We start from the raw sequence: 23,328 nt of genomic DNA on the forward strand, positions 1-23,328 counted from the left end.
AATAAATTCATAATAATTTTTAATAAATAATTTCAAGATATCAGAAAGGATATGGGGAGGAGGAAGGGTGAGCTGTGACAGGGCGAGAAAGAGTCATGGACATATACACACTAACAAACGTAAGGTAGATAGCTAGTGGGAAGCAGCCGCATGGCACAGGGACATCGGCTCCGTGCTATGTGACCGCCTGGAGGGGTGGGACAGGGAGGGTGGGAGGGAGGGAGACGCAAGAGGGAAGAGATATGGGAACATATGTATATGTATAACTGATTCACTTTGTTATAAAGCAGAAACTAACACACCACTGTAAAGCAATTATACCCCAATAAAGATGTTAAAAAAATAATTAAAAAAAAAAGATATCAGAAAGGAAGCAGCAAGTGGCTTTTTGTCTCACTTATCATAATTTTAGCCTTGGGGGTCTTGCCCAGAGAGCTCTGGAGAAGCTCAAAGTCACACTAAATCAAGCGTCCATGCCTGACACTGCTTTACAATTGAGCAGCTGCACGGTTAATCCTTGCGGCTGAAATAGAGAAGGTATGCAAATGTGAAGGAATAGCTAAAGATACCCACAAATTGCATATGTTCCTATTTATTTAAAAAAATTAAAAATTTACTTTAGAAAGGGAGGAAAAAGAGTATGTAAATATTTTACTCATTTACGCATCAACAATCTTTTGAAACTACAGATGCCTAAGACCTACAGTGAGCCATGTTATATTCATTGCATCTAATAAGTGGAAACCAACTACAATTTGTTTTTCAATTTACTTATATTTTATTATAGGATTATTCATACTAACAAAAAGAACATCCAACACTAAATGAACTAATCTAAACTAAATATTTCTATTAATACATATCCCAAGTCAGAGGTGAAGTTTTGTCGAGATTATAGGGAAAGGATGCACCACACGATTAACCCACCAAAAAGTCCTCTCCGCTCTCCTCGTCTTTCCCCTTTCCATCCAAATTGTACACAGATTAAGACAGCTGTGGATTTGAGTGAAAAGTCTCTAACAGAAATGGACTCTCAAAGACTGCTCTTCTGAGTTCTGACTTTCCATTTTTGATTCGACACCATCAGGATTCACTGACTACAGTTACTGTGGGGCTGAACAGTAAAGAAAAGCTACTAAGTACAAAGCATTATATCAGGACCTGTGTCAGGCAGATTGTTAAAACTGAAGGAATATTGGTGATGGGAGTGTGAAACTCCATTTCTCCAAACTCTGCTTAAGAAAAATCTATGACATGCAGAGAATGATTATCTCTTCTTGGTCAGTCTGGGATGTTTAGAGAAGAGGGCATTATTCATTTTTTATTCCATAAGCATTTAAGTCCACTGCTGCCAAGGAATGAAGGCATTGGCTAAATGACTGCTAATTAAAAATACAGGAAAGCTTAAAGTTGACTTCATAAAGATGTCATGGCAATATAGTGCATCAGTAAATCCCCACAGCTTCCCAGATGTAAGCAAATAAGCCTAGATCTATATCTTTTATTTTTTTTAAACTATTTATTTTACTTTTAGCTGCGCTGGGTCTTCGTTGCTGGATGCAGGCTTTCTCTAGTTGCGGCAAGCGGGGGCTACTCTTCATTGTGCTGCTCAAGCTTCTCATTGCTGTGGCTTCTCTTGTTGCGGAGCACGGGCTCTAGGCACATGGGCTTCAGTAGTTGTGGCACGTGGGCTCAGTAGTTGTGGTGCACGGGCTTACCTGCTCTGCGGCATGTGGAATCTTCCCAGATCAGGGCTCAAACGCGCGTTCCCTGCATTGGCAGGCGGATTCTTAACCACTGCACCACCAGGGCAGCCCAAGCCTAGATCTATTTACTTCTGAATTTTTATTTCAGGATATGGATCCACTGCCCACTCCAAAGGTCTATGTGAACACAATTTCAGTTCTTTTCTTCTTTACCAAACAACATCTGTGAAACAATTTATGTTCTTCCTCACCAAGGGAAAAGAAAATCCCTTCATATATATATATATATATATATATATATATAAAAGAATCTATTTCAACAACCTTTATTCCATACAACCTCCACAAAGGCAAATTTCTTTTTCCATTTCTCCAAGCTATTTCCTTCCTTCTGTCTCCTTGGCTACCAAAGTTGACCTAGTACATAGAAGCAAACCTATCACTTTCTGACTTACCCTCTCCCCAAAGGTACTGAAAAGCCTTGAGGAAACTCATACCCTGAGTTAAAACTCTCAATGGAAAAAAAAATGTGATTCATTATAATCAAGTCACAAAATAGACTTGTCCTCCATTCTCTAGGTAATGCCAAACACCCATGCTATCTTACACTAGTCGCTAGACTTAATGACGTGTGTGTTCATCCAAGTTGCTTATTTTAACCATGAGGTGAAAATGAATAACTCTTAAGCCTCCTTTGCATAACTTGCTCCCTTTACTCACTGTCCAGACGGCCCTCACCCTCAGCTGCAATCTTTGCCCTCAGTAGATCTGGAGTGAGGACTAAACACTTTCATTTCTAACAGGCTCCCAGGTAATGTAATGCTGCTGATCTGAGATCATACATTAGTTTAAAATGCTCTATTATAACCCTTTATAGAGTTTTGGGGTTCCAATCATGGGCTCTGGAAAATAAATTATACTAGATACTTATATATCACTTCTGCCAAATAAATGGCTGAATTAGTCCATCAGAGAGTATTTGTTTAATACCTACTTCAAAATTCCTAGTAAAATATTTTCATCTTAGCTTGGTAGATATTTCTAAAGAATTTGCCAACTCAAAATCCAAAAGACGTCAGTCCAAGTCTTTCAAATGCTGTCAGTAGCCCATCCATTATTAATATTCTTCTCCTTTCTCCTTATCTCCTTATCACCAGGTTATAATAATATATGATTTATAATTCAAACTCTGCAGATGGGGTTCAGGACCAAAGAGGTTTTCCTGTCCTTAAGATGTATTTATTCATTCACTCAATAAATATTTATTGATCACATACTATGTGCCAGGCACTGTGTCTACCGATAACCACAGAACACAAAGATGTAAATTTTCTACAGTTACAGAGCTCACATTCCACGGGGGTAGGAAATGGACAATGAAATCCATACATATAAATAATTTCAGACAGTCATAAGTAAATGACTAAACTAAAACAACATAATAGGAGACAGGGAGACTGAAAGTACTATTTTACACAGGATGATTAGGAAAAACCTTTATGTGCTGATCTCATGAGAGCTGAGATGCAAATGATGAGAGAGAGAGCCAACCATGGAAAGATCTGAAAGAAGAACATTCTAGAGAGGGCAGACAGCAGAAGCAAGAACTACAATCCTGCAGCCTGTGGAACAAAAAACACATTCACAGAAAGACAGACATGATGAAAAGGCAGAGGGCTATGTACCAGATGAAGGAACAAGAAAATACCCCAGAAAAACAACTAAATGAAGTGGAGACAGGCAACCTTCCAGAAAAAGAATTTAGAATAATGATAGTGAAGATGATGCAGAACCCCGGAAAAAAAACGGAGGCAAAGATCCAGAAGATGCAAGAAATGTTTAACAAAGACCTAAAAGAATTAAAGAACAAGCAAACAGAGATGAACGATACAATAACTGAAATGAAAACTACACTAGAAGGAATCAATAGCAGAATAACTGAGGCAGAAGAACAGATAAGTGACCTGGAAGACACAATGGTGGAATTCACTGATGCCAAACAGAATAAAGAAAAAAGAATGAAAAGAAATGAAGAGAGCCTAAGAGACCTCTGAGACAACATTAAACGCAACAACATCCACATTATAGGGGTCCCAGGAGAAGAGAGAGAGAAAGGAACAGAGAAAATATTTGAAGAGATTATAGTCGAAAACTTCCCTAACATGGGAAAGGAAATAGCCACCCAAGTACAGGAAGCGCAGCGAGTCCCATACAGGATAAACCCAAGGAGAAACACGCCTAGACACATAGTAATCAAATTGGCAAAAATTTAAAAATATTGAAGGCAGCAAGGGAAAAAGGACAAATAACATACAAGGGAACTCCTATAAGGTTAACAGCTGATTTCTCAGCAGAAACTCTACAAGCCAGAAGGGAGCGGCTTGATACACTTAAAGTGATGAAAGGGAAGAACCTACAACCAATATTACTCTACCCAGCAAGGATCTCATTCAGATTTGATGGAGAAATCAAAAGCTTTACAGACAAGCAAAATCTAAGAGAATTCAGCACCACCAAACCAGCTCTACAACAAATGCTAAAAGAACTTCTCTAGGTGGAAAACACAAGAGAAGAAAAAGACCCACAAAAACATACCCAAAACAATTAGGAAAATGGTCATAGGAACATACATATCGATAATTACCTTAAATGTGAATGGATTAAATGCTCCAACCAAGAGAAACAGGCTTGCTGAATGGATACAAAAACAAGACCCATATATATGCTATCTACAAGAGACCCACTTCAGACCTAGGGACACATACAGACTGAAAGTGAGGGGATGGAAAAATATATTCCATGCAAATGGAAATCAAAAGAAAGCTGGAGTAGCTATACTCATATCAGATAAAATAGACTTTAAAATAAAGAATGTTACAAGAGACAAGGAAGGACACGACATAATGATCAAGGGATCAATCCAAGAAGAAGATACAACAATTATAAATATATATGCACCCAACATAGGAGCACCTCAATACAAAAGGCAACTGCTAACAGATATAAAAGAGGAAATCGACAGTAACACAAAAATAGTGGGGGACTTTAACACCTCCCTTACACCAATAGACAGCTCATCCAAAATGAAAATAAATAAGGAAACAGAAGCTTTAAATGACACAACAGACCAGACAGATTTAACTGGTATTTATAGGTCATTCCATCCAAAAACAGCAGATTACACTTTCTTCTCAAGTGCACACAGAACATTCTCCAGGATACATCACATCTTGGGTCACAAATCAAGCCTCAGTCAATTTAAGAAAATTGAAATCACATCAAGCATCTTTTCTGACCACAACGCTATGAGATTAGAAATGAATTACAGGGAAAAAAACGTAAGAAACACAAACACATGGAGGCTAAACAATACATTACCAAATAACCAAGAGATCACTGAAGAAATCAAAGAGGAAATCAAAAAATACCTAGAGACAAATGACAATGAAAACACGACGATCCAAAACCTATGGGATGCAGCAAAAGCAGTTCTAAGAGGGAAGTTTATAGCTATACAAGCCTACCTCAAGAAACAAGAAGAATCTGAAATAAACAATCTAACCTTACACCGGAAGGAACTAGACAAAGAAGAACAAACAAAACCCAAAGTTAGCAGAAGGAAAGAAATCATAAAGATCAGAGCAGAATGAATGAAATAGAAACAAAGAAAACAATAGGAAAGATCAATGAAACTAAAAGCTGGTTCTTCGAGAAGATAAACAAAATTGATAAACCATTAGCCAGATGCACCATGAAAAAGAGGGAGAGGACTCAAATCAATAAAATTAGAAATGAAAAAGGAGAAGTTACAACAGACACCACAGAAATACAAAGCATACTAAGAGACTACTAAAAGCAACCCTATGCCAAAAAAATGGACAACCTGGAAGAAATGGACAAATTCTTAGAAAGGTATAACCTTCCAAGACTGAACCAGGAAGAAATAGAAAATATGAACAGACCAATCAAGAGTAATGAAATTGAAACTGTGATTAAAAATCTTCCAACAAACAAAAGTCCTGGACCAGATGGCTTCACAGGTGAATTCTATCAAACATTTAGAGAAGAGCTAAAACCCATCCTTCTCGAACTCTTCCAAAAAACTGCAGAGGAAGGAACACTCCCAAACTCATTCTACGAGGCCACCATCCCCCTGATACCAAAACCAGACAAAAATACTACAAAAAAAGAAAATTACAGACCAATATCACTGATGATTATAGATGCAAAAATCCTCAACAAAACACTAGCAAACAGAATCCAACCACACTTTAAAAGGATCATACACCATGATCAAGTGGGATTTATCCCAGGAATGCAAGGATTCTTCAATATACGCAAATCAATCAATGTGATACACCATATTAACAAATGGAAGAATAAAAACCATGTGATCATCTCAATAGATGCAGAAAAGCTTCTGACAAAATTCAACACCCATTTATGATAAAAACTCTCCAGAAAGTGGGCATAGAGGGAAACTATGTCAACATAATAAAGCCCACGTATGACAAACCCACAGCAAACATCATTCTCAATGGTGAAAAACTGAAAGCATTTCCTCTAAAATCAGGAACAAGACAAGGATGTCCACTCTCACCACTATGATTAAACATAGTTTTGGAAGTCCTTGCCATGGCAATCAGAGAAGAAAAAGAAATAAAAGGAATACAAATTGGAAAAGAAGAAGTAAAACTGCCACTGTTTGCAGATGACATGATATTATACATAGAGAATCCTAAAAATGCCACCAGAAAACTACAAGAGCTAATCAATGAATTTGGTAAAGCTGCAGGATACAAAATTAATGCACAGAAATCTCTTGCATTCCTACACACTAATGATGAAAAATCTGAAAGAGAAATTCAGGAAACACTCCCATTTACCATCGTAACAGAAAGAATAAAATACCTAAGAATAAACCTACCTAGGTAGACAAAAGACCTCTTTGCAGAAAACTATAAGACACTGATGAAAGAAATTAAGGATGATACCAACAGATGGAGAGATATAACATGTTCTTGGATTGGAAGAATCAAAATTGTGAAAATGACTATACTACCCAAAGCAATCTACAGATTCAATGCAATTCCTATCAAATTACCAATGGCATTTTTTAAAGAACTAGAACAAAAAATCTTAAAATTTGTATGGAGACACAAAAGACCCCAAATAGCCAAAGCAGTCTTGAGGGAAAAAAACAGAGCTGGAGGAATCAGACTCCCTGACTTCAGACTATACTATAAAGCTACAGTAATCAAGACAATATGGTACTGGCACAAAAACAGAAACATAGATCAATGGAACAAGATAGAAAGCCCAGAGATAAACCCACATACCTATGGTCAACTAATCTATGACAAAGGAGGCAAGGATTTACAATGGAGAAAAGACAGTCTCTTCTATAAGTGGTGCTGGGAAAACTGGACAGCTACATGTAAAAGAATGAAATTAGAACACTCCCTAACACCATACACAAAAATAAACTCAAAATGGATTAGAGATCTAAAAGTAAAACCGGACACTATAAAACTCTTAGAAGAAAACATAGGAAGAACACTCTAACATAAATCACAGCAAGATCTTTTTTAATCCACCTCCTAGAGTAGTGGAAATAAAAACAAAAATAAACAAATGGGACCTAATGAAACTTCAAAGGTTTTACACAGCAAAGGAAACCATAAACAAGACAAAAAGAGAACCCTAAGAATGGGAGAAAATATTTGCAAACGAATCAACGGACAAAGGATTAATCTCCAAAATATATAAACAGCTCATGCAGCTCAATATTAAAAAAAACAAACAGTCCTGTCCAAAAATGGGCAGAAGACCTAAATAGACATTTCTCCAAAGAAGACATACAGATGGCCAAGAAGCACATGAAAAGCTGCTCAACATCACTAAACATTAGAGAAATGCAAATCAAAACTACAATGAGGTATCACCTCACACCAGTTAGAATGGGCATCATCAGAAAATCTACAAACAACAAATGCTGGAGAGGGTGTGGAGAAGAGGGAACCCTCTTGCACTGTTGGTGAGAATGTAAATTGATACAGCCACTGTGGAGAATAGTATGGAGGTTCCTTAAAAAACTAAAAACAGAATTACCATATGATCCAGCAATCCCACTACTGGGCATATACCCAGAGAAAACCATAATTCAAAAAGACACATGCACCCCAATATTCATTGTGGCACTATTTGCAATAGCCAGGTGATGGAAACAACCTTAATGACCATCGACAGATGAATGGATAAAGAAGATGTGGTACATATATACAATGGACTATTACTCAGTCATAAAAAGGAACGAAATTGGGTCATTTGTTGAGACGTGGATGGATCTAGACACTGTCATACAGAGTGAAGTAAGTCAGAAAGAGAAAAACAAATATCGTATATTAACGCATATATGTGGAACCTAGAAAAATGGCACAGATCAACCGGTTTGCAGGGCAGAAATTGAGACACAGATGTAGAGAACAAACGTATGGACACCAAGGGGGGAAAGCGGCAGGGGGGTGGGGGGGGTGGCATGATGAATTGGGTGACTGGGATTGACATGTATACACTGATGTGTATAAACTGGATGACTAATAAGAACCTGCTTATAAAAAAATAAATAAAATTTTAAAAAAAAGAAGAACATTCTAATGATCTGATTTCCATGATATAGTCTGTAGACTGTGTCCCTCCAAGTAGTTGCTGTGTATGCAGTACTCTACGGGTGTCTGATTTTATGTGAAAAGGCTGCTTTGCAAACCCAGTTGGTGTTCAATTATCTCTTCTTTTGCCTACATTTTTAGCTCTTTACAAGAAAAGATCACTGTAGACTACTTTCATGAGGATAGTCGAGAATAAAGGGAGTGTAGGTGCAGATTTCCATGATCCAAGAGCAAACTACACATAGAAAGTTTAAGCCCATCATACATTCCTAAAAGGAAGGAAAATTTCTCTTTAATAAGCACTTATTGAGCACTGGTTACATGAGCAATAAGTCTTTTTTTAAATAGCAGAATAAAATGTGGGTGTATATAAATGAATATGATATCAATCCTGTCATCAAGGAGCTTACAGGACTTCCCTGGCAGTGCAGTGGTTAAGACTCGCGCTCCCAATGCAGAGGGCTCAGGTTCAATTCCTGGTCAAGGAACTAAGATCCCACATGCTGCGTAGTGTGGCCAAAAAAAAAAAAAAAAAAAAATAGAGCTTACAAATAAACTATAAAGTAAAATTGAAAAATTGAGAAAGCAGAAGTACAAGGTGATGGAAATAATCACTTTGAAGAAAGGGTGATTAATTTCTGCTACAAGAATCTGTAAATGTTGCAGTGAGAAGTGAATATTTGACTTAAGCCTTGAAATATGAAACATGAGGCACCATATCAATAGACAGTATTAAAGGCTGTGGAAAGAACCTGATAAAATCAGTTGGGGAATAAGTGTAAGGAAGAAAAAAGGCCCAAGGATTGAGCCCCCTGCACAAGGATGTTAATGACCTTGAAGGTGAGGAGGCACAATAAGCAGACATTCCAACCATGTCAAATGATGCATAGATCTAGTAAGATGAGCAGTGAAAACTGACCTTTGGATTTAGCAATGTGGAGGTAAATGGTGACCCTGAAAAGAGCTGTTTCAGTGGAGAGTAGAAAGGAATGATTTATTGATGTTGATTCAAGTCAAAAAGAAAGGAGAAGTATTTAAAATCAGCACTGCATATCAGTGTTTCTCAGACTTTAATGTCATTGTGAATCTTGGAGATCCTACTAAAAAGCAGTTTCTGATTTAATAGGTCCAGAGTGGGACCTGGGAGTCTGTATTCTATGAGTAGGAATACAGACTCCCAGGTCTGTATTTCTTTATATACATTTCATCATCCTAGATGATGTTGAAGTTGTTGGTGGGTCTTAATTTGAGTAGAAGAAAGAAAAAGAAAATCAGGAGTTTTCTATGGAAAAATCCAAGGAAATGGGTTGGTTGAGCGAAGCAACTAAGGGAATGTGAGGTCAAGAGAATTATTTCTAGGATTCTCATTACCAGAGCAAGTGTGCTTGCACGCCAATGGGAATGATCCAAAGCCAAGAGAAAAAAATCAAAGATGGATGAGAGAGGGGATAATTGTTTGAATAATGTCCTTGAGTAGTCAAGAGAAAATGGCATCCAGTGATAAATGAAGAGGAAGCTCTGGATTGAAGCACAGACAATTCACCTATATTACCAAAGTGGGCTGCAAAGTTCCTGGGTATAGATGTAGATGAGTTGGGTGGTGGAATGCCTAGAGGTTCTTTTCAAATTGTTTTTATTTCTCAATGCAGTAAGATAGCTGAAGGGACTGGGGGAAAATGTTAGATGTTTGAGGAAAGAGGGGACCATGTAAAATAATCGTGACGTGAGGGAAGGGAACGATGAGCAGGGATTTTTCAGGGCAGAGGAACTACACTATATGATACTGTAACAGTGGATACGTGTCATTATAAAATTGTCCAAACCCAAAGACTGTACAACACCAAGAGTGAAATCCATTGTAAACTATGGACCTTGGGTAATTACGATGTGTCAATGTAGGTTCATCAATGTAGGTAACAAATGTACCACTCTGGTGGCGGATGCTGATAATTGGAGGAGGGGGTTATGCATAAGTGGGGGCAGGGGGTATGCAAGAAATCTCTGTACCTTCACTCAATTTTGTTTTGGACCTGAAACTGCTCGAACCAATAAAGTTTATTATATAAATAAGTAATAATCATGAGATGGTAAATTGATTCTGGCAGTTGTTCTCAACCCTATCAGACCCAATGCTCCCTTTTATAACACATATCTTTAACATCTTTGCAACTATTATAAAAATAATTAATTTAACCTACCTACATATATTTTTTAAATCAATATAATGCCATCACCATAATATAAGGAAATAAAAGGAAAGTTATGCATAATGAAATAACATGTATTCCCATATGTAAATGCTCAGACTTAAGCATTAGGAGACCAAAAACATCTCCACAAAACACTTATACTCTCTAGGGGGCAATATGACTTTTGGTGAGAATCATGTTGCTAGAAATGACGAAGGGCCCACTCCATCAGGGACTGTAATTTCACCGGAGACCCATTAGCAGGGGTGTGCATTTTGCTCAGCTGCCTGGATGCAAGCTCAGAGTAGGCCAAGTTGCATTTTATCAGGGCGGCAGCTTTACTGGAGAAGAAAATGGACTGAGAATGGAACAAGGAAGTTTATGGTCCAGGTCCACATCCCTTTCTGCAATTCCATAATCCAAAAAGAGCATGGAAAAAGGAAAGTTTTGTTTTGTTTTCATAAGGTTGTTCACAACTCATTTGGCAACAAAATTCAACTTGAATAAACACAAAACTATTCAAAGCCTTTACTGATCCCACTTATTTAGGCATAATCATCAGTTTCACTGCAGATATAATATGGTATAGGAAATATACTATCATTCTATAATTTGTTTTTAATCTGAATCTGGAAATAGATTAGACCTCAGGGGTTTGGGATGAAGGATTATGACCTGTGTACATAAGGGAATTAATAAAATAATGGGCCATGTAATCTAAGATGGACTAGACAGGAAGTGAGAACAAGAGCAGTAAGGGACAGTGAAACGATGGAGTTGCTGGATTGCAGATTGTTGGATTAGATGTACTGGAAGTGATCCAGGAAGACTGGAGTGATGATCACACACTGTGATGCTTTTAACTGAGAATATGAATCCAGTGCAGTTACAGGTAATGATAAGTTTGGACCATGAGGTGGCTGAGGTGAGGAAGAATCATCCATGTGGATATTGCAGTCACTAAGATTAGTACTGGGATATTTAGATCTGACTGCATCAAAGAGTAGTGGTGACTAACATAGTCTGATATCTTCAGCTTCAACAAAGCTGGTTAGTGTGAGGTATAGGAAAAGAGAAAAGTTTGGAGGAAGCAAAGAGGAAAAAGGTGAACACTTATCCCATGGTGTGGAGTAACAGGTGTGAAGAGAAAATAGAAAACTAAAATAACTGGCTCAGTCCTAAGGATACACATAAACAACAGCAGAATTTTGTATATGAGCCTGCTCTATTTAGCTAAAATGGAATAGTTCAGGAGTCAGTAAACTTTTTTTCTATAAAGGGCCAGATAATAAATATTTTAGGTTTTGTGTTATAGTTACTCAACTCTGCTGTTGTAGTGCAAAAAGCAGCTATATCCAATAGGTATAGAAATAGGCATGGTTCTGTTTCAGTAACATTCTATTTATGGTTACTGAGCTTTTAATTTCACATAATCTTCAATGCCAGGAAATATTACTCTTCTTTTGATTTTTTTTGTTCAATCATTTAAAAATGTAAAAACCTTTCTTATTATGGTAGGCAGCAGTCCAGATTTGGACCAAGTGCCAAAGATGGACAAATTCTGGAATTGTTTAATATGTAGATAGTAAAAGGGAAGAAGATGTTGGAACCAGATTAGAGAAGGCTTCAAAAACATGCTAAAGCCTCTGCTTTTTTATTTTGTTGTTATGCTTTAGAACCTATTTAAAATTGTCATGGAAGCAAAAGATATATCATCAGTGTTTCAGGAATATAAGTGGTTGTAGTAGGAATAATGGATTAAAAAGACAAGAGATTGGCTGCAGAGTGTCTGTTTAGAGGCCTTGGCACTTATGCAGAGAGGACATAAATGCCCAGGGACACCATTGTTTGAGAAAGCAGAAGCCATTCAATGTCATTAGAAATAAAGTGGCAACATTGAAAGGATATTAAATATACAGTTTTACTATCTCTCTGAACATACTGTAAGGAGAATGGTAAAAGAGTATTTAGAAACATTAAAGAGATTTAACCCAAATGACTCAGACGGTAAGAATATGACGCTGGTAAAGAAATGAGGGGAGCGGGTACACAGAGGAGAAGAGTTCAGAAAAAGGCGATCTAAGAATATGGTCTTAGCTGGTACCATAGCTAAAATTATTTTCTCCTGAGACTAGAGAATTCTTTTCTATGACAATTTCTTAAAATACTTATCTCTCTTGAATTTTATGCCTGGCCATTGTGGGTGAAACCCTAGGGGACGGAAAGGAGAATTCCCATACTAGAGGCTACAAGTGATTCTTACCCAGTAAGGCACGTCTGAGACCCATTCCAAGACCAAAGAATTCCTGGACTAGGTCAGCAAGGAACACATTGCTGGTATGCTACCATGGCAGTGGTTTCTTGGCTCCCTCTGTAGAAAAGTAAACATATACCCTGAAACCTCTGCCAGGAGCCTTTGTATTCGTCCAAAAAATCCCAGCAGAACTGAAGAAACTTGATGAGTACTATGCAGAAAATCCACTCATGTCATACTTTGTCCTCTGTTATTTGCAGACTACACCTTAAGTGGGGCAATTGAAATTTGGTCCTGGGCTGCCTCTCTTCTACCTGTATTCTCCTCCAGCACTAGGGCAGTTAATAATACCTTCTATAGTGAAAAGTGTCATGAAGGACATGGACATACCCTAGCATTTGAGGAAACTCATGTACACTGGTCCCTCCCTACCACTGAAGCTGAAATCAGAATGAAGCAAAGAACCAGGTTTGTGATAATCTGGGGTCTCCAACTTCAGAAAGAAGAAAGATAAGCCGTGGAAGAACAAGGATGATGGTTTGGCTTGAGAGGAAAAGGAGCACAGTTAAGGCAGGAGGGTGGGTGGAGACCAGATCACATGGTGTCTTCTAAGATAGGAAGAAATTTGGATTTTTTTCTAAAGGAGATGGAAAACCGTTGGAGGAAGCAGCATCTTATTTACCTTTTTTAAAAAAATCACTGGGATATACCTTTTCATTCTTTCAGTGGTACCTCTTAAAGTTCATAATTTCAATCTCATCCAACTTATCTCTTTCTTTTCCTTTATATTCAGTACTTTTGTATATCGAATAAGAAATCATTCTCAACCCTAAAGTTAAGCTATTTTTCCATTTCCTTCTCAAAGTTGTATTTACCTTCCACAATTATATCTACAATCCATAGTTATAGCTACAGTCTGGAACTTATTTATGTGTGCAATGTGAGTTAGGAGTCAAGATTCTAATTTGCCACATGTATAGCTGTCTCAGTATTGTTTCTGAAAATACTAGCCTTTTCCCACTGTCACCTTTCTCATGAGTTAGTGCCTCAGTCAACTCAGGCTGCTATAATAAAATACCATCAAGTGGTATTTACTTCTCATAGTTCTAGAAGCTGAAAGCCCAAGATTATGGCATCAGCATGGCTGGTTCTGGTGAAAGCCCTCTTTTGAGTTGCAGACAGCCAACTTCTCATTGTATCCTCACAGTGACGGGAAGAGAATAAGCCAGCTCTTGGCTTCTTTTTATAAGGGCACTAATCCCATTCACAAGGGCTCCACCTTCATGACCCAATTTCTTCCCAAAGGTGCCACCTCCAAATGCCATCACACTGGGGATTAGATTTGAACATAAAGTTTGGGGGAACGTAGATCTGTCAGGTTATCCCATGTGTACAGGCCTGTTTCTGGGTTCTGTGTTACATTCTACGGCTTTCTACAATTTTAACAAACTACTCAAAATATTAAATGTTGCAAGTCAAAAAGATGGATGTAGCTAAAAAACTAATTCTTATATACTTCATTTTCTTGGGGACAGAACAACAAAGTATAACTGGAGAAATGAGGACCTACACTGTCTAATTATATAAAGTAGATTACCTAAACCAACTTGCATTATAGCACATTTGGGAGTTTTAGCTAAAAAAGAAAACATAAAGTATTTAAGTTCTAAATAAAGATTGTTTATGGAATACTACTCAACCATAAAAAAGAACAAAATAATGACATTTGCAGCAACATGGATACAACTAGAAATTATCGTACTAAGTGAAGTAAGTCAGAAAAAGAAAGACAAATACCATATGATATCACCTATATGTGGAATCTAAAATATGGCACAAACGAACCTATCTACAAAACAGAAACAGTCAGGGCTTCCCTGGTGGCGCAGGGCTTCCCTGGTGGCGCAGTGCCGATGCAGGGGACATGGGTTCGTGCCCCGGTCCGGGAAGATCCCACATGCCGTGGAGCGGCTGGGCCCGTGAGCCACGGCCACTGAGCCTGCGCATCCGGAGCCTGTGCTCCGCAACGGGAGAGGCCACAACAGTGAGAGGCCCACGTACCGCAAAAAAAAAAAAAAGAAAGAAATAGACATAGAGAACAGACTTGTGGTTGCCAAGGGGGAGGAGGGAAGAGAGAGGGATGGAGTGAGAGTTTGGGGTTGAGAGATGCAAACTATTACATTTAGAATGGATAAACAAGGTGCTATTATATAGCACAGGGAACTATATCCAATCTCCTGTGATAAACCATGATGGAAAAGAATATGAAAAAGAATGTCTCTATGAGTAAAAGCAGAGATTGGCACAGCACTGCAAATCAACTCTACTTCAATAAATAAATAAATAAAGCAAAGATTGTTTGAAGCACTGATGTTTACATATTTACCCATTTTGATACACTTCTAACCATATATGTAAACAAATTATTTAGAGCTGCAGTTTTCAAACTTTTTTGGCAATGACAAAATACTCACCCAGTGATTCCAAGTCATAGTTTGAACAACATGAATTTAGATCTTAAAAATTCCAAAAAAACAAACAAAAACAAAATGATTATTTATGACTGTGTAGTCCACAATTATGTTTTAATACATTTCTTTTTTTTTTTTTTTCCCAAATAAGGCAGAACCAGTAATACTTACAGGCTGACATTCATTATTTATTCTCACCACTTCAAAAATAATACAAAACCGTTTCGTAACCAAATTGTCCTACCATATTCCTATTTAGAGTATATATAGACCTTAAAAAGCCTGGAGCATCCAACGTGCCACAATGATCTTCTCCTGTACAGATATGCATTTTATTGGTTTTCTACTTACCACATTACACATACAAAAAAATCTCTAAAGGTAATGTTAAATGGCTGATCATATAGAATATATTCCTAAAAGCCAAGTAACTCTATATAGAGAGAGATGGCATTGAGTTTCCAAAAGAAAGGTTTCCTGAGAGGTGGTGATTCTTGATTTGAGTCTTAAGAGAGGTATAAGCTTGGAATCAAGCTCGGGGTGAATTTTATGGGAGGGGTGATGTTAGGATATTCCAAGACAAAAATTACATTTTCTGGGCTAGAACTGGGGTTAGATTGTGGAGCTCATGTCTGTGCATTAACTATCTTCTAAATACAAAATGGAATCTGGATTGGATCCTAGAACAGATTTTTTTTAAAAGGAGATTATTGGAAAAACTGGCAAAGTCCAAATAAAATCTGGAGTTTAGTTAATAGTATTGTACCAATGTTGATTTCTTCATCTTGCTAAATGTACACTGGTCATGTAAGATATTAACATTAAGGGAAGATGGTGAAGAGAAATATGAGAACTCCCTGTATTGTCTTTGCAGCTCTTCCATAAACCCCCAAATATCTCAAAACAATAAAGTTTAGGGCTTCCCTGGTGGCGCACTGTTTAAGAATCCACCTGTCTATGCAGAGGACACGGGTTGGATCCCTGGTCCGGGAAGATCCCACATGCCGCGGAGCAACTAAGCCTGTGCACTACAACTACTGAGCCTGTGCTCTAGAGCCCGTGAGCCACAACTACTGAGCCTGTGCACCTCAACTACTGAAGCTTGTGCACCTAGAGCCCGTGCGCCACAACAAGAGAAGCCACCACAGGCCTTTCCGAGCGACATGGCGACTCTCTGGAGGCTGAGTGTCCTCTGCGGTGCCAGAGGTCGGCGAGCTCTCTTCCTCCGAACCCCAGTGGTCAGACCAGCTCATGCCTCAGCATTTCTCCAGGACTGATCAACCCCAGGATGCTGTGGAATACAGCACATTCACCTGTCACCCAGCCACCATTCTGGTTCCAAGGTTGCATCTCTCCACTGGACTGGTGAGAGGGTTGTCAGTGTTTTGCTCCTGGGCCTAATTCCAGCTGCTTATTTGAATCCTTGCTCTGCGGTGGACTACTCTCTGGCTGCAGCCCTCACTCTTCATAGTCACTGGGGCGTTGGACAAGTTGTTACTGACTATGTTCAAGGGGCTGCATTGCAGAAAGCTGCCAAGGCAGGCTTTTTGGTGCTCTCGGCGTTCACCTTTGTTGGGCTTTGTTATTTCAACTATCATGATGTGGGCATCTGCAAAGCTGTGGCTATGCTGTGGAAGCTCTGACCCTTTAGACTTAACACCTTGAGAAGTGATTGTACATTGGGCTTCCCTGGTGGCGCAGTAGTTAAGAATCCGCCTGCCAACGCAGGGGACACAGGTTCAAGCCCTGGCCCGGGAAGATCCCACAGGCCGCGGAGCAACCAAGCCCGTTCGCCCCAACTACTGACCCTGCGCTCTAGAGCCCGCGAGCCACAACTACTGAAGCCTGCGGACCTAGATCCCGTGCTCTGCAACAAGAGAAGCCACCGCAGTGAAAGGCCTACGCACTGCAACGAAGAGTAGCCCCCGCTCGCCGCAACTAGAGAAAACCTGTGCACAGCAACGAAGACACAATGCAGCCAAAAATAAATAAATAAAATAAAAATAAAGAAGTAATCCTGAATCTTTAAAAAAAAAAAGAATTGATTGTACACCTCCTTGCCTCTGCTCTGTCATGCCATTTCAACTCACAATAAGAAGGAAGTAACAGATTAGTCCCGCTGATAAACCTCTTCTCCTAATCAGCCGGTTATTTTTAGAGTTTAATCTTTGAAGAAAGATTTGAGAGAAATTGTATCCAAGAAATTGTGAGACTGAGCTTTGTATTCTGGAGAGTTAATGCGGTGTCTCACAGCTTCTCAGAAGACTCACAGTATAACTAAACATTATATATGAGCCTTTGTCTGTTAATTTATCAGACTTTTAAAGGGAATTCAGCTTTATAACTCTCAATATTTGATCACACTTCTATATTTGTCCTAGAATGATGGAGAAAGGGAACGACTGTTAATTCATAAGTAAAGACTTTGCAGAAAATTAGGCAGTGTTTTGTTTTTGTAAACATCCCCCCCCACACCGTTCAGTCGATACCAGTTACTGATGGTTACGTGTCCTAGGGAGATTTGAAAATTATAAATGCTGATATTTCACATTACTGATTTCTAAATCCTAGGAAGAAGAGCCTGGAGAGTTTCTGAATATAGATAAGTTTCATGGAGGGAAGAGGTCCCTTTATAGATGTTTCAAATTGTTACTGGTTCTAAATGGAGACTTAATCCTCAAATGTGTTTATTTTACTTGTCCTAAAATAATCTGTCCACAAATATAAAATTATAAGTAATAAGTTGTTGTTTTCCCACTGTGGGAATCTCTAATGTGAAAATGTATTCTATGAAGGTAAAGTTTTTTTAAAAATAAAAATGATGTATAATAAAAATTTATTCTACCCTTTTAAAAAAAAAAGAGAGAAGCCATCACAATGAGCAGCCCGCGCACCGCAACGAAGAGTAGTCCCCGCTCGCCACAACTAGAGAAAGCCCGTGAGCAGCAACAAAGACCCACAGCCAAAAAAAAAAAAAAAAAGTTAAAAAAAAAAACACATCTGAGGTTGACTCATAAATTTTTATGGAAAAATGAGAAATTACCTAAAGTAAGTTAGATCAAGCTCTGAAATTTTCTCCAGGTGAGCCCAATTTTAATAGGTCCCTTAATAGGAAGGGAATTATGTGCATAGTCCATTCTTAAGAGGAAGAAAGGATCTTATGAAACTGCCAAATAATAACATTCACGGATCATTGTCAAAGTCCAGGGAGAATCTGTGGTCTAAAAAATAGTCTTTAGCTCCTGCAGTGAGGCTCACTGCTAAATTCTCACAAAGAAAATGAAACATGACAATGTTTATGTGGTTATAGCTTTCATCTAAAGAGCATAAAGACTGTTGAAAATATACGAGATTTGGATACAAGTCTCATTCTGCTCAGTGTGAAGTACCAGACAGCTTCCATTTAGATTTTGTTTTAATGCAGAGCCCATCTTCTCCCATTTTATGCGCCCCCATGCCTACTCATCCCCCACCTCCAGCCTGGTAAAGGTGGTCAAATGGTACAAACTTCTAGTTATAAAACAAGTCCTGAGGATGTAATGGTGACTATAGTTAATAATACTGTGCTGTACGTGTATTTGAAAGTTGCTAAGAGAATAGATCTTAAAAGTTCTCATCACAAGAAAAAAAATTTGTAACTTTGTACACATAAAAGTTAACTAGATGGATTTAACCAGACTTATTGCATTGCTCATTTTGCAATACACACATATATCAAATCATTATGTTGTGTACTTGCAACACATATATGTTAATTACATCTCAGTTTTTTTAAAAATGCAGTCAAAATGTACCTGAATATACCCTCATAAAAATCTTATTCTACTAAGACATCAAATTCCAAGCAGAAACATTTATTATTGCCTGGCTTTTTCTGAATGGAAACTCTAAAACTACATTTCAAAAGCTCTTTAAACAACTGACTGAACTTGGAAAATTAACTTTGCCTTTAAACTTTGTGTCAAGATAGCAAGACTTAGGTTGTAAACTCTGGCCCATAAACTAATACCTCTGTGGCTTTGAATAAGGCATTTGTCATTACTGACTTCCCATTTCCTTATCCATAAAATAGGTAATAACAACTCATAAGCTTTCTATCAAGATCAAATAAGTATGTAAAAAGGCATTATAAATTACAGAAAATAATAATGCAGTAGGCTTTTTATGAAAACTATACCCATGGAGTTTGTAAAATACCATAATATAAAATGCTATATCTCAATGAATTAAGCACACTCAAGTTCTAATCTGAGTTTAGCTACTTACCAGTGTGTAAACTTTCTTTGTGCCTCAGAATTCTCATGTTAAAATACTAATAAAACGATGATAATAATAACAATAGTAATATAATCATTTTGTAAATCTGATTTCAAGATAAAATGAGACATTGCATGTAAAACATTTAATTCGCTAAGTCAAATAGAGATAGACTGAAGCTCCAACAATGAAACAATGTTTTACAAGTTTAAGGTTAATATGCATCGACTATACATGACACATGTGTTCTTAAAATATTCCATTCCCATTGCTCTTGGCATGAAGATCTAACTTCTTACCATGACCTACAAGGGCTGGGGGTCTGGCACTGCACATCCCCTCTTGTTCCCCTTGCCTTCATAGGTATTCCATCCACTATCAGGAAGATGTCCCCTCTCAGCTGACCACCTTCAGATCACAGCAGCTCTAGGGAAATCTTCCTGAACTTCCTGATTCCGTCACAGTCTCCTATTCTGGGCTCTCTTAACACCCAGTACCTACCCTTCATTGTCCTAATAATAGCTGCATTTCGATATTTACAAAGCGTGATTACTTCGTTGTCTTTAAATTTTTAACATCTTGTTCATCATGAATTTTTGCACTAATTTTATTGCTTAAGTATTGCATTAAAATATTATTAATCTTAACTGAATTTTAGGACACCCTTCAAATATTTTTGCAGAAAACCAGTAAGTTACATGCCTCATCCTAGTTCTGGTCCTGCAACTTCAGCCTGAAAATTCCAGGAGGCCTGGGATACATATCCCAAGGATCCAGAACAACGGCTTGACTGCGGGAGAAACTTAAATATGTGTAGAGTGAATTAGAGCACATTTGTAGTTTTTGAATTCTAAGACGTTTTAAGGGAAATATTGGTTGGTAACACAGAAATAAATTGTCAAACTAAAATTTTTTTAAAAACCAGCTAAAATGTTATTCTTAGAAGAATTACTATGACTAAAACTTTAGCAATCCAAAAAGCTGCTTGTTTCTACCAACCACCCTCTTTGTATCAATTTCGAAAGGCAGCCCATTTTTGTTTCAGGGTTTAATTGGTTCCCTAGCTCATTCTGGAGGAATTCAATTTCCCTTGAGCTGGGTTCATATGACAACAGATGCATTCCTTCTTTTTGATTTACTTCTCTAGGGCCATGGGAAGGAAAGCTAAAGCAAAATGGGAGGAAGAAAAATTTATGTAAGAGGTGTAGTGTGAAATGTAAATTTAGATTTTCTAAACATGTAGTCTCCAGTTTACAAGCAGAGCTACATTAACACAAACCAAGTGACCAGATTGGGGAAGGGAATTAATCTTGTTGATTGTATGCACTGTCTCAAAAGTTACGGGGGTGATAACAAAACTGTGTGGTCTAGTGAATAAGATGCAAGAGTTAGATGAAAAAAAGGATCTTCGGCTTTAGTTATATGTGTGTATTTCTCTCTCTCTCTCTCTCTCTCTATATATATATATATATGTCATCCTATATATAAATATGTCATATATACATAAGTGATGTTTATTTATATTTTGTGTATATATCATTATATGTATCATTTACATATATAAGTGATAACGATGACATTTTATATAGATTTATAGAGAGAGCCTCCAGTGAGGAAAGGGACTTCCAATGACCAATGACACTGCCATTTAAAGATTTGGAAAGAATGCTCTTCTCAGGATTCTTTGGCTCCTTTAAGTTGTATTTCTTTTTGAAACCCAAAACATTAACATTTTTATCACACACACACATACACACACACACACACACACACACACATCTGGTTCAAACCTGCTCTGATAACTTGCCTGTGCAGTTTCTAGAGACCATAGCAGTGCATCACAGAGAACAAGAGAGAAGTAGTTTCTCACAACTCCTGCCTTCAGAAATTCACCTGCAAATAAAAATATTTTAAGGTAAGGAGCTAAGGAAGTTTTATATAACATCTATATCAAATGGACGGGGACCTGGTATGCCTACTGGGGGAGATCAGGGAATAATACATTTTTTTAAAATTTAATATTTCCCCTATTGGAAACGATCTTTTATTTTTTTCACTGACATTTATTCGAAAATAAACACCCCCCCAAAAAATAAAGAGTTGAGAACTGCTCCCAGATATATATGTGAATTGCAGGCAAGCATCAAGTGAAAATTTAAGAGGCTTTTTTTTTTTTTTTTTTTTTTTTTTTTTGCGGTACGTGGGCCTCTCACTGCTGTGGCCTCTCCCATTGCAGAGCACAGGCTCTGGACACGCAGGCTCAGCGGCCAGGGCTCACGGGCCCAGCCGCTCCGCGGCATGCGGGATCCTCCGAGACCGGGGCACGAACCCATGTCCCCCGCATCGGCAAGCGGACTCCCAACCACTGTGCCACCAGGGAAGCCCTAAGAGGCTTTTAAACGCTGATTTGGTTTTTGTTTTAATGGTCTGTGTACTTATACAAACTATTAAACTTCACTAGACCATGGCCAATGGTGAGCGTTGACTGGTGCTTTCAAAGTGAGTTGTTACCTTTAGAGACACGAACAGTCACATAATGGCTGAAAAAGAAAAAGCAGTAATAGGAGTTTCTCTGCGACTGGGGGTAGGGTGAGATGGGGAGGAAGTTTGGGGGAAGAGAAGAGAAGGCACAGGGAAAGGCGTGGTGTGCATTCCAGGGGGTAAAAACTGCCTCCACCAAAATCGATTTTCTTCCATTGATATATAACTGCTTAAATTTGATTATACTTACGTTCATTTGTTCAGTAGAGATTTACTGAGTGCCTACTTCTTTTTAAAACTGGGCGATGGGGGTTCAAAGAGGCTTTCTCACGTGGCGGGGGGCCCAATGACTGCGGCGCGGGGTGAGGAGGGGGTGGGTAGGGGGTGTGGGGGGACTTGCCCCTGCCCGCCTGCTCTTGGTTGAACGTGACCTTGCGCTGGCAGGTCCGGCGACCAACCCCACCCGGCGCGGAGCTGAGCCACACCCACCTCCACGCCCACCGCTGCTTGATCCCTCGACCTTCACAAGGTTGGTAGAGCCTTTCCTTGGAAATTCAACTAATCAAGGCAGAGTTGAAAAGTAGGTGTAGCCTGATGACAATGTGTCCATCAAAAGGAGGGTGGGTCCAACCGGCGGAGCGCAAAGAAAAGTTGATTCCAACAGCTGTCGGGAGCAGAAGTAGCAGTTTCTTCCACGTCTTACCTTTGAAAGGAACTGGAAGAGCGGAGCGCTTCGCGGTAGCATGGGTAAGTCTTGTTCCATGGAACTGCTTTTTTCAGCTATTGGAGACGGTGTGTGTACCGAGTTCACTACTTAGGATGGATTTTTAACCGTGGATCCCAATCAAAAAGATTTTGAAAAGCACAAATGGGAAACGTTTTATCATCCTGGAACCAGGTGGGGAGGGGACCTTGGCCAGTAGACTTCTAGTGTTTAAACGGCGTTTACCTACAGCTATTTGGGCCACTGACCTCAAACTTTCAAAACGTAAAGGAGGAAAGTAAATACACTTTCAAGAAAGCAGATGACTGATTGAATTTTCTTTGAAGTTGCATTTTTAAATTTTGTTCTAAAAAATTGTATAAAATTGTGTTGTAAAAATTTTGTATAAATATTGTATCTCACTGCAAGAAATGGCTAGGTCTATTTTATGTTAAAATGTTTAAATTATTTATTATAAAGAGTAAACTTATTTTCCTTTCTTTCCTCTTCAATTATCTCTGCAAATGGCACTACCATCCACTCAATTACTTGAGCAAAAAATTGGACCGCTCACTCATTCTTGCTTCCTGTTTCTCTTA

At 38.4% G+C, this 23,328-nt stretch overlaps 1 protein-coding gene and 1 long non-coding RNA gene across 2 annotated transcripts; both read left to right on the forward strand.

Moving 5' to 3' along the window:
* The first annotated feature begins 1,041 nt into the window (after positions 1-1,041).
* On the forward strand, positions 1,042-17,748 carry LOC113628977 (uncharacterized). The gene is made up of 3 exons (XR_003436309.1): positions 1,042-1,052; positions 8,386-8,388; positions 17,474-17,748. It is a non-coding gene; the product is annotated as an uncharacterized LOC113628977 (long non-coding RNA).
* On the forward strand, positions 16,443-16,955 carry LOC113628976 (succinate dehydrogenase [ubiquinone] cytochrome b small subunit, mitochondrial-like). Its single transcript, XM_027123030.1, is given in 1 exon segment — positions 16,443-16,955. A coding segment is annotated over 1 exon segment (480 nt). The 5' UTR covers positions 16,443-16,451; the 3' UTR covers positions 16,932-16,955.
* Positions 17,749-23,328: the final 5,580 nt, after the last annotated feature.

Source organism: Aethalodelphis obliquidens, unplaced genomic scaffold, assembly GCF_003676395.1.
Source record: "Aethalodelphis obliquidens isolate GAN/ISIS:26980383/991018 unplaced genomic scaffold, ASM367639v1 scaffold25, whole genome shotgun sequence".
Taxonomy (NCBI): Eukaryota; Metazoa; Chordata; class Mammalia; order Artiodactyla; family Delphinidae; genus Aethalodelphis; species Aethalodelphis obliquidens.